General features: G+C 38.0%; 1 protein-coding gene across 4 annotated transcripts; it reads right to left on the bottom strand.

Annotated features, from left to right (window-relative positions):
- Positions 1–206: 206 nt before the first annotated feature.
- Positions 207–10,385, bottom strand: cndp2 (carnosine dipeptidase 2). 4 transcript variants are annotated; one of them, XM_044172722.1, is made up of 12 exons: positions 10,209–10,385; positions 8,989–9,066; positions 8,414–8,557; positions 8,022–8,184; positions 5,730–5,818; positions 3,477–3,677; positions 3,231–3,315; positions 2,919–3,079; positions 2,642–2,806; positions 1,275–1,416; positions 840–987; positions 207–409 (listed from the first exon to the last, which is right to left on the bottom strand). In XM_044172722.1, the coding sequence occupies exons 2-12, from the start codon at positions 9,046–9,048 to the stop codon at positions 343–345; spliced, it is 1,425 nt and encodes a 474-aa protein (XP_044028657.1). In that variant the 5' UTR covers positions 9,049–9,066; positions 10,209–10,385; the 3' UTR covers positions 207–342. The 4 variants fall into 4 exon arrangements, with proteins under 4 accessions (XP_044028657.1, XP_044028656.1, XP_044028658.1 ...); XM_044172721.1 differs by having other exon boundaries at positions 10,257–10,281; XM_044172723.1 differs by lacking the exon at positions 10,209–10,385 and adding an exon at positions 10,073–10,197.
- Positions 10,386–11,088: the final 703 nt, after the last annotated feature.

Here is an 11,088-nt window from a genome sequence, read left to right as displayed (position 1 = left end):
CCTCTGTATAGTTTCACTTTGCCTTTTCAAATTGTGATCGATGTTGATGTTTCCCATCACCGTTCAACTACACCCAATTTGCAAAGTCATACATAAGCAGCTTCGGTTATTTTTGGACAGAACATAACCAAAACCAAAACGTAGTGCAGTCCATTACAACGACAGCTAAACCTATTGAGGCATTAATAAAACAGCAAAACAAATGGTAACAAAGAAAAACACTTTTATTAGAAGGGAGCGTGTACAAATCTGTTAACCGTAGAGGGTAAATCATACCACAAAGGCTATGGCTTTGATAGTGAGGATGGATATATTTTACATTTTTAATAATGAGACATCACTTCATTCCAGCTGGGAAACCTCATGGAAGTATGCACCGAGCATCTTGATCCCCTGAATGTAGTTGGTTCTGAAAATGGAAAGGAAAAAACAGTGATGAGCTTGTTCAATCGGTGAATAGTTCCACCGTCAGTTGTTACAAACTGCAATAGAACGGTCAATCGTAAAGATCATTCATAAAGAATTCAAGATGTCACATCTCATTTTCATTTTAACTTTTGGGTAGAAAACCTTCATAAGAACTTATATTGGTACTTGAACTATCACTAAATTCAACATAACATAAAACAAAATGTGGAGGTGACAGACAGTACTTAACAGCCTGAAAACTACCTTTACTTTGGCCTTAATTTTATTTCTTTCCCTCAATATCACATACAAATTTGTCCATAGTGATGCTTATTCCAGTGACAAACTTTTTGAGCCCCCTTGCTCTTCTCAATCACAGTGATTCAGATAGAAAAGGAAATAAGGAAATTAAGTCGTGCACTGTGACACACCTGTTGAGCTTTTCATTCTGGGAGTGAGCTCCATCATCAGAGGATCCTACAGGGAGCAGCATGACGTTACGTCCTGTGGCCTCCTGGAAGGTCAGGGTGACGGGGATGCTTCCACCCTCACGAGTCAGGTCGGGCTCCACACCAAAGACTAAAAAATGCAAAATGGGAAGTCAATGTGAGTGAAGGAGGTCACAATGTAGAGTGTAGAAGTGTAGAGTGTAACAAAAGAAATCTATTTTTATCCCTATCCATTACCTCTCTCCTTTAAAAAATATATCGTAATCTTTGGTTTTTTTCTGCATAAAATAATATTTTCCTGTATATTTAGGTTCCTAAACATGGTGTAATTTGAACGCTGGGCGTAAGTGTTTTGAGTGAACTGATCCTTTAAATCATATACATTTCTGTCAGTCTTGGATCACTCAGCCTCTGTACCTGTCTTCATGGCCTTTCGACCAGCCATATAGTGCGGGTGGTTGAAGTCAGAGACCCAGGCCTTGGCTCCGTGGCCCATGCTCACTTTCAGTTTGTTGGGGCTTTCCAGTTCAGCAAACTTCTTCTGCAGGTAATCCACAACCTTGACAATGATAATAATGGGTGAATGGGATATGTAGTGTGAAGTGCTTTGAGTGGTCAGAAGACTAGAAAGGCGCTATACAAATACAGTCCATTTACCATATTTTGACATCTAAACTGAAACAGTGGAGATCAATGAAAGCTGTTACTGATGAGGAACTGCAGCTTCAGAGGTTATTAAACATACTGGAACAGACTGAAGCTGGTCTTTATTACTTCTGAATGGCCCACAGTCCAGGCCCAGAACGCCTCTCTTTTTCATCATAACCTTCACAAACTTGGATTTATTTAATATTTTTACCTGCTGTCGATGTTGCTTGTATTCCGTTATGGGCACATTTTAAAAATGTTCTGTAATGTACCTGGTTTAAAATGTATTAACCCATATTACAATTCATTAGTAAACATCTATCATTTTATGCATTCAATCAGAAGGCCAACACAACTGAGTTAGCAACACAGATTAATTGAATTAAATTTGTCCATAATAGCATGATGTGAATTATTATTTTTGACAGAGAACAAAAAGAAATGTTTTTGCTTAATTCTCATTGTTTGTATCATTGGTTTGTTTGTCTAATTTTATGTAGGTGTAATGTTATGCAACTGTGATAAGTGATTTTTGCTTTGTATTTAACTCATTATAATAATGTTGTTTGTATTCACTGTATCTCACTCCTCTACATTTATTTTCAATTTTTAATGAGCTTATACATTACTATTCCTTGTTTTCTGCCTTGATAAGCACTTGGCAAACTCATAAGGGACAATGGTTGTATAAATAATAGGTTTGATTATTTTAAACATTATTTTTAGAATATGAGTACTAGCAGTAGTGGCAAGATTATCTTGTACAACTCATTGAAACCTTTTGTCTTGGCATTGGCAGGATAACCACATCATTCACTGATTTATTGTCAAGAAGAACAGATGGTAGGTCAGGTCTTTCAGTAGCTTTTTAAAACGAACTGAACAAATTTAGGCTGTTCTGTAAATCTGCTTTACTTGTAAAATTTTAGTTACAGATGCAATATTCTTTCCAAAAACAGTATGACTGAGCGAGTCATCTTTGTGACAAAGTCATCAAGTTTTAAATTCCACTGGCAGAGACTTGAATATTTTCCACACCACAACCTTCATTGTGTTCTAGTCACATGAATGCAACCAGATGACAGCATTAGAATCAGTATTAGATGCAATTAGTGTTAAGATATTTCAGGGTCTACCTGCTTCTCCACAACTGCGGGGTCCATGTCGGGGACGAGGCGGATGGAGAACTTGCCGTTGACCTTGCGGGGGATAACAGTTTTGGCCCCTACTTCATAGAATGCTCCCTCAATACCATGAAGAGAAAGACATGGGTGTCTCCAGCGGTGCATTAGGATTTGCTCCTACAAGGAAAAAAGAACAGTATACCTTAAATTAGGATGAATTATCATGCAGTAATCCAGAGATGTGCAGCACATTTCTATCTTTGAGTGATATAAACAACAGAAACCTTGCCTTGCTGTCATGCAGTAGCTGTTCAACTCCAACGTCTTTGCAGTATTCATCCAAGTCAAAATCAATTTTCTCATACAGCTTTCTCTCCTCTTCTGTCACAGGGGCCACGTTGTCGTACATCCCAGGAACCAAAATCTTCCCCTTTCTGTCTAGCAGGCAGCCTGTTTAGGAAGAGACAAACACAATATTTAAACTCTCCTCAAAATGTCTCAATTGCAAGTCAAGAAAACACAATTTTCTAACCAGAGCTTCCTTAAGACTGTACTCAAATGTGTTTTATGAGATCATAGTTAAACCCTCAGATTCACTTGCCCATGAGTGCAATCAGGTCGGTCATGGCTTCATGAACAGAGCCGCCAAACACCCCTGAGTGTAAATCCTTGCCACCGCACTCCACCTTTAAATACAAAAATAAAAAAATCTAATTAAAGTTTCACATAATACTGGAGCACATTCATGTTATACTGAAACACTGCATTACAATAGGTCTAGGTTTGTTTTTGCCACAGCTTAACTGATTGCACAAATTTTTTTAACAACACTACGATCAGACTCCACCTCAATAAAGAAGTAGCAGATTCCTCTCAGACCATAGGTGATGCAGGGTTTGGTCTTGCCCAGCCAATAGTTGTCAGAGATGCAGACATAGTCCACGTCTTTGAAGAAGGTGTCTTTTCGAGCAAACACCAGTTCATCCAGGCCTTCAGATCCAGACTCCTCCATCCCCTCGAAGCAGAATTTGATGTTGATGGGAAGCTCCTGCAATATGAGACAGACAGGAAAAAATAAAACTCTGCTAAAACTTCAATATAAATCATTACCAGGCCTCACTGTGCACACATTTAAAGATCAGCAGGATGAAAGAAGTGTTTATTTTCAGGGTGATTTTGAAGCTGATAGCCAATAACTGAAATAATTGGGTATATGTCGTCACTTTCAAGGGTTAAAACAAAAACAGAACTTAATTTAGAAAATAACTTTTATCATGTTATAGGTCAGCTACAGATCCTCACCCTGGTCTTTTTTAAAGGCTCTCCAAGAGGCAGAGGCTTGTCAACATGACACCATGAACCTGGGTGTTATGCCTGAAGCGCTGTCTCCCATTATACACTGTCATTATAGCCTATGTGATTGTGAATTTCTCCTCAAAAAACAGTTCCAGTATATGTCCATTTCTGTTTCAAGGAAAACTAAAACATGCAACACAATTACAGATTTCATCCTGAGGCCTTTGACCACTTATCCTGCTGACGGCTCTAAAGTGATCAACAAGCATTACCAAATCAGCTCTGTACTTTAACACAGAGATCATTCATTTCTCAGAATGATGCAGAATCATTCTGGAAAATAAGTTCATCAAATCCACTGGACTATATCTGTATCTTTTATATTGTTTATCTATTATTGTGTGTTAACAATAAACACTGCATATTCCTGGAATCAAAATATCCACATCCTTTAAAGACATTTTTACCCATTGTTACTACATTGTTAGATATCATCAGTCTGTGATGTTCAACACTTACTCTGAAAAGAAATTTTGTGTTTCATGTACCTTTGCTTCATTTTGCTTTATGTTTCCAGACTAAGACACCTTGATATTTGATATTATGTAGGTAATAACCAATACTTTGTATTCACCAGCTGGATTTTACTCGTTTGTCTTGTGTGCCAGTTGGAAATTGAACAGTACAAATCCAGCTAAATATTTATGTTGAGAAAGCTATGGCAACAGCGCAAGTAGTCGTTGTCTTTCAAGAGGAAGTGAATTGCATCTCAGCAATCCAGTCCAACATGTCTTGTGTCTCATGGACAATTGAGGCTACTGTCTGTGGAAAGTTTCTCTTCATTCAATGTGAGACTGTAAATGAACCAAACTTAATTTGTTTGGTTTTTAAATTTGGACTCAACTGCTTGGTCCTCATAATTGTGTGTCTAACACACACACAATACCCAAATCAATGCTGTATAGTAAGTTAACAATATTCCATATTCTCACTATGGTACTGACGAAAAACTAAAGATACTGCTTTAAGCATAATATAGCTCAGTCATAGTGTTACCAACATCTCTAGCAATTGGTTATGGAAACCCAAAAACCTGAATTGATTTGTCAAACAGAGCAACTTCTTCAAAGAGCTTTGAAAATTAAGGAAACTTTCTCTGTGAATGTACGCAAGAGATTTATTATTCCATTCACCTTCTATAAATTACAATGTCAGCATTTCCAGTCCTGAAATAAATCACCACACCTCTGTATAGTTTCACTTTGCCATTCAAACAACATTCCAGCCAGTAAATTCTGATCGATGTTGATGTTTCCCATCACCGTTCAACCACACCCAATTTACAAAGTCATACATAAGCAGCTTCGGTTATTTTTGGACAGAACATAACCAAAACCAAAATAGGTTTGTTCTCATTATCTGTGAGAATATCTTATGTTAAGACTGTGATTACACCAAGTCTTGTTACAGGGGGTCTGGACCTACATCGCAGACAATTGGTACTTAATTTTTTGTATAATTTACAGAAGTTGTTTGTTCCAGCAAAAAGGCTAAAGAAAGCTTGGTTTCTGTGAGTGAGGATGGGCAGCAAAGCCAACTACCCGGACACTGAAGGAGCTGCTGCTGGACCAACAGGGAGGTTTGATTACTTGAAGCGGGACATACAGTAAGACTGGACCACTGCAGATGTGGTTTTGGCAACTCCACCCCTAGAACCAGTTTTAAACTTTGTGTCCCTAATCACAGTGCCCATTGAAGGGTAAAGAAAGATACGTTAGAGATAAAACTGTGGTGGGAACATTACCTGCTGGATCTTCTGGTAGGCCTCAATGCAGTTAAACCAGGCCAACACGGGACCCTTGTCATCAGTAGAACCTCTTCCATAGAGCTTACCTGCAAAGAGGAAACAGTGTTTTAGTTCAAAGCCCTGGATTTTTATTTGATTGTAGCATATTTTGGATATATTTGTATAAGACATTTCTAGTGAAAATTTGTGTAGTCTATCTGGTGCTTTCAGCCCATTTACTCTCAGTTTCCCTGGGCCGGACCCTATACTAAACTACGCTGCAGGAGCGTGGGGCTTAAAAGAATCTAAAATTTTAGACACTATACAGAATAGAGCTGTTTTCTGAGTTTTCATAGATTTGAGGAGGTGGATATGCTGTTTATCTACAGGAATAATTTGTGTTGTAATATTAACTTTATTAAAAGTTTGCTTTTATTGAAGTTTGAAGAAAAATGGTTTGAAAATATCTTGTCAAAGCCAAAATGAAGGACATATGTTCATATCAAACAAAAGTTTGGCCCTGAATCATACATTATATCTTCTTTATCTAGAAGCCAAAGATCTTTAGTTGCACAGTTGAGAGCTGGTATTCTCCCTCTGGCCTCTGAAATATTCTGGTGTACAGATGAGCAAAATTGGACTTGCTGTTTAATTTTGATATGTTTAAGTTTGCTAACTTTGACTCAAAAGCCTGAAAAAGAAGGCAAGATGGATTATTTAATTATTCAAATTCTGATTTCTCCAGTACTATATAGTATGTTATTGTCAGTCATTGATGAACTTCGTTGTAGACAATGATGGCCTGAAGATTTGATTGTGAAAGATGCTTAAGTTGCTTCTCTATTTCTGGACTTTCTGTTGTTTGGAAATGTATACGCAGCACTTTGGTCCTGGCTTGTAGGAATGTATGGTGTCTTGTAAGCTCACGTGGGTTGGGCAGTTATATGCATGACACAATAATAAAATGCAATTCATTCATTCACTCATTTCGAGTGACTATCTACATGTAGTACATGCAAAGTTAAGGAACTCTTCCACATGATGAAAAGTGGAAGGCAGATATATGGTGTCTGTCAGCACATTATGTCAAACTCTTTAACAACTAGATAGTAAAACATGAAGTAAGCAAGAACAGAGCTGAGCAGACAGGAATGAGACAACTGGATGTGGTACTTTCTGTCAGCTGACTATCACCAGAAAACACACAAGCCTATTTGGGTATCAGTATTAGTAGCATAAAAATAAAGAACAAAAAAGGAACGAGTTTAAAAAAAGGCCTAATATCTGACAGTCTACCATCCTGACGTCATCAAAACTAAACTGTAAATATATGTGGCTTAATAACGTAGCTATTAAGCTATTGACAGATAAAGCATTGCAGATGCTTTATCTGTCAAGTCCAACAGCAGATGAGGAAGCTGACCAGGTTAATTAGTGCTGATACATATTACACAGGGTTACAAGATTTACAGGAGTTAACACACAGTAGAGTTATTCTGTGTTGTTTAACGCACGACAAATACACCTTCAGAGTTTAAATCTATTACAGTGCAACATTTGCATTACTATATAGATTTTTAATAATAGTAACAAATTTAGGAATGCTGTGAAAATAAGTTCATCCAAAGAGACTGAACAAAATCTGTCATCATGTAATACATTCACTAGATAAAATGCTTCACTTGAGCCCTTTTGCCTTCTGTAAAGCTGAATGTATTACTGATTCTTGACCTGTGAGGTTTGCTGATAAAACATGATTAAGACCGTGACTCTACCTTCAAAAACTGAGGTAAATCAGCTGGACTTTGGAAATAGCAAACTGTTATATGATCCCAAGTACAAAGCTGATAAAAGCTCAAAGAGCATTTAAACAAGGTGAACAACTTCTCTGCTCACCAAAGAAGGAGTTTGATGTTACTGTTATGTGATACTGAGGTGCAATTGACATGTGCAGACCTTTAAATAAATGTTTCCGATACTAAATTACCAGTTTCATTTTACTCTGCAGCCTGGTCATGGATCAGTTAAACTACATTTTCCTTTAACGATCCTCTTTGTTAATACCTTCAGGCAGTGTCTTCAAGACATGTTGGTCATTTATTCCAGTGAGATTTTATACTATAAATTCGCCAAACCTAAAATAGAAGGTGGTGTAATCATTACATGGAAGACTGGGAACAGAAACCTTTAAGTTAAAAACATAACGTCTCGTCTTACATGCCAACGCAGTCTACTTTAATAACTTTTTTGTTTTGAACCGAACTTTCCAGATCATATCCCAACAGCTTCAGGGTAATTTAGAGCTCTCACCATCTTTCTCAACCAGAGTGAAAGGCTCTGTATCCCAGCCATCATCAATATTGGCTGGCTGGACATCAAGGTGGCCGTAGATACACACAGTCTTCTTGCCCGGGTCTGACCCCAAATGACCCAGGACAATAGGTGGCAGGGGGATCTCCTCTCCAGAGGGAAGCTGCATGCACACACAAAAAACAATAGCCTACAGGTTTACAACGAGGGCCCATTAACAGAAGCACATTAACCAAAACAGTGGTCATATAAAGAAAGCAATGAAAAACTAATGCATCACCAATGATGCTATAGAGATAAACAGGCAAGGCAAGCAACAAATGACACTAACAAGTATTCACAAATATTAACAGTGCAAAAGCACACACACACACACTCTTAGAAACTCTGACCTGTTGTTTGCCAATGTCCACCATCTCCACTGTTCCCCCCAGCTTCTCAATGTCCTTGGCTGCCATCTCCATCATCTTCTTGATCTCCCCGCGCTTTTCTGGCCAAGCAGACACACTCTGGACTTCCACCCAATCTGCGAGGCGCTGGAAGAATTCACATAAATTTTAATATGGTCTAAGAAAACATGATAGGTGCTTCATACAGCATGTTTAAGTTTGAGAAGTTTAAGGCTCACTTTTTTGTTTAATCTTCATTCAAACGTATAAAGTGGAGTCAGGGTGAATGTGCCTTAGCACACTGGGGCTCCATAAAGTTTTATAACAGCTAGAATTAACTGAAACTGATGTGGCTCAACATTTATGACATTTGACACACACCCTCTAACTCAGAGTGAATGAGTTACAATGCTGCTTAGTATTCAAGATTAAAACACCATTATTTGATCAAGTGAAGACAAACATTTGGCTGCAATCTAATCACCGCAATGATTAGTTGACCATAATAGCAAGAGGTCACACAGGGCGTAAATTTACACTGAACTATTACGTCAAAACTTCACTCAGAATTAGCTTACCTGCACGTACAGATCCTGGTGTTCGTCCACATACTTGAAAAGCGTTGCGAGATGAGCCATCTTTGCCAGCGACAGGAGCTGAGGGTTTAACAGGCAGAATGGAGTGAGAGCCTACCTCGAGCCACTTGCTGTCTTATGGGAGGACAAAAAAAAAGCCACGCCTTCCTGAAAACCTGCTGACTGCTGCTGTATTTGTAGCTCCTCTATCATGCATGCACACAAGTGGTTAGAGTGCGTGAAGAGCATGTTTCATACCAGGAAGTTGAGTTGTTGATAGTTTTGCTACATTATAGTCACAGTTGACTAGCCAGTTAGTTTGTGTATCTTATCTAGTTTTTAATAAAAACAGGCACAAAGTTAAAAAGGTCCCAATACAGCAGAAAGCTCACTTCCCTTCCTTCCAGCTGTATATATGAATTTTAATATCACTTAAAAATTTAGCCTCAAATGTTTGTGGTAAGTTAAAAATAAATTCAAGAAATTTAGTGTATTGATGCCCCTGGTTTACTTTCAGATGTTTTCCTACATTTCATTACAATTACTTCAATGCATGACTCTGTTGGTCTAAGAATCTATGTTAATTAAATAGAAAGCTTGTTAAAGGGTTTTTAAACAAATCTTAGTCAGACATGAGCAGCACTTATTCAGATAAAATAAGCTCTGAACTAAATTGTTTGTTAGAAAAGGTTTCTGTACCACATCAATACATCTGGGACAAAAATATGCACTTGTGAAATAGCAGAGATTTATTTATACACACACTTCTGTTAACAGAACATTATATATATCTACGAGTATGTCATGCAATTAATTAAATTCTGGAAATGGCACTTTTTCGTGAAAATGACAAATAATGAATAAACAAGAAGGACAAATCGCAAATGTGGACACTAAGTTTCATTTTAACTACTGGGTCATTGTAATACTGAGCTGGCTTTTAAACTGAAACTAAATTAGCCTGTACATAAAAGACTAACAGACACATTTTAACAGGCCTGGAGTCCAACACGTCTAGCTAACAGAAGGCAGAGCAGATAGGTGACAGGTGACACACTGAGTGCCATTAGCTGGTCGGCTAACTCACCTATCTCCAAATATAGAAATAACGTTAGCTGGCTAATTTAACGGTACATTTAGTGAGCGCCAGCCTTCACCCGACACATATTCTGCTTTACACAAAGAAAAAAAAACTAGCTACGTGTTCCGTTATAAAAACTCACTTCGTCTTTATTCCCTTACAGCTGACGTCCACATGTGACTCCACTCACGTGACACTTCCTGTGTTTCCTGAAGACTTTGGCGTGCAGTTGAAAGTTAGTTTTAATCTGCGCAGAGGGCAAAGATAACGGAGAGGCTTCGCCGTGGACAAAGAGTGGCTGCTTGATTGGGTTCATGGCGCAAAGAATTGTGGGTCAGCGGCAGATGCTTCGTCATCATTGACCGTATATAAAAGTTCGTCATGTTCATCCCAGAGACCCAGACTTCAGCCATGTGGTGCAGAAACAGTCTACAGAGGAGAGCTACCCTCTGACAGATCTACGTATATTTACAAATGAGCTCTGATGTAAGCTACATAATGTAAATAGCCCTCATCGCCAGCTCTGATTGGTTAAGAATGTATTGCTGTTTATTTTCTGCTATATTTGTATAGCAACTTCCCTACGGGTTAGTGCAATTCAAAGTGCTTTACAGATTGATAAACTGACAATCCACTGTACCTAGAAAAAAAGTTTAGTTTTAGCATGTACATCTCATTGTCAAATATAAATCTACACATGCTGCATATACTGTCATATCTACCTACTTCATGTATAAAGCAACCTACTACATTTATCATTTCATATTTCAGTACCCTTTGCACCATTATGCTGTTTACAAATTATATAGCCAAGTTAACTAGTTTTAAGTTGCTCAGTTTCAAGACTAATTTACAAGATAGAAATACATTTAAAAAAAGCTGTCCCTGAATGTTTTGATATCTGCCAAGTTTGCCAGAAAGCTGTTTGGACGTGTAAAAATGGGGTAAACTTCAGGGTTTCTGTTCCGTCTTCCATGTAATGATTACACCTTTGTCTTACTGTATCAAATCTCACTGAAATA

The sequence above is a fragment of the Siniperca chuatsi genome, linkage group LG17 (genome assembly GCF_020085105.1).
Source record: "Siniperca chuatsi isolate FFG_IHB_CAS linkage group LG17, ASM2008510v1, whole genome shotgun sequence".
In the NCBI taxonomy this organism is placed as follows: Eukaryota; Metazoa; Chordata; class Actinopteri; order Centrarchiformes; family Sinipercidae; genus Siniperca; species Siniperca chuatsi.
Note: the sequence above shows the minus strand (reverse complement) of the source record. Positions and strands in the feature narration are given on the sequence as shown.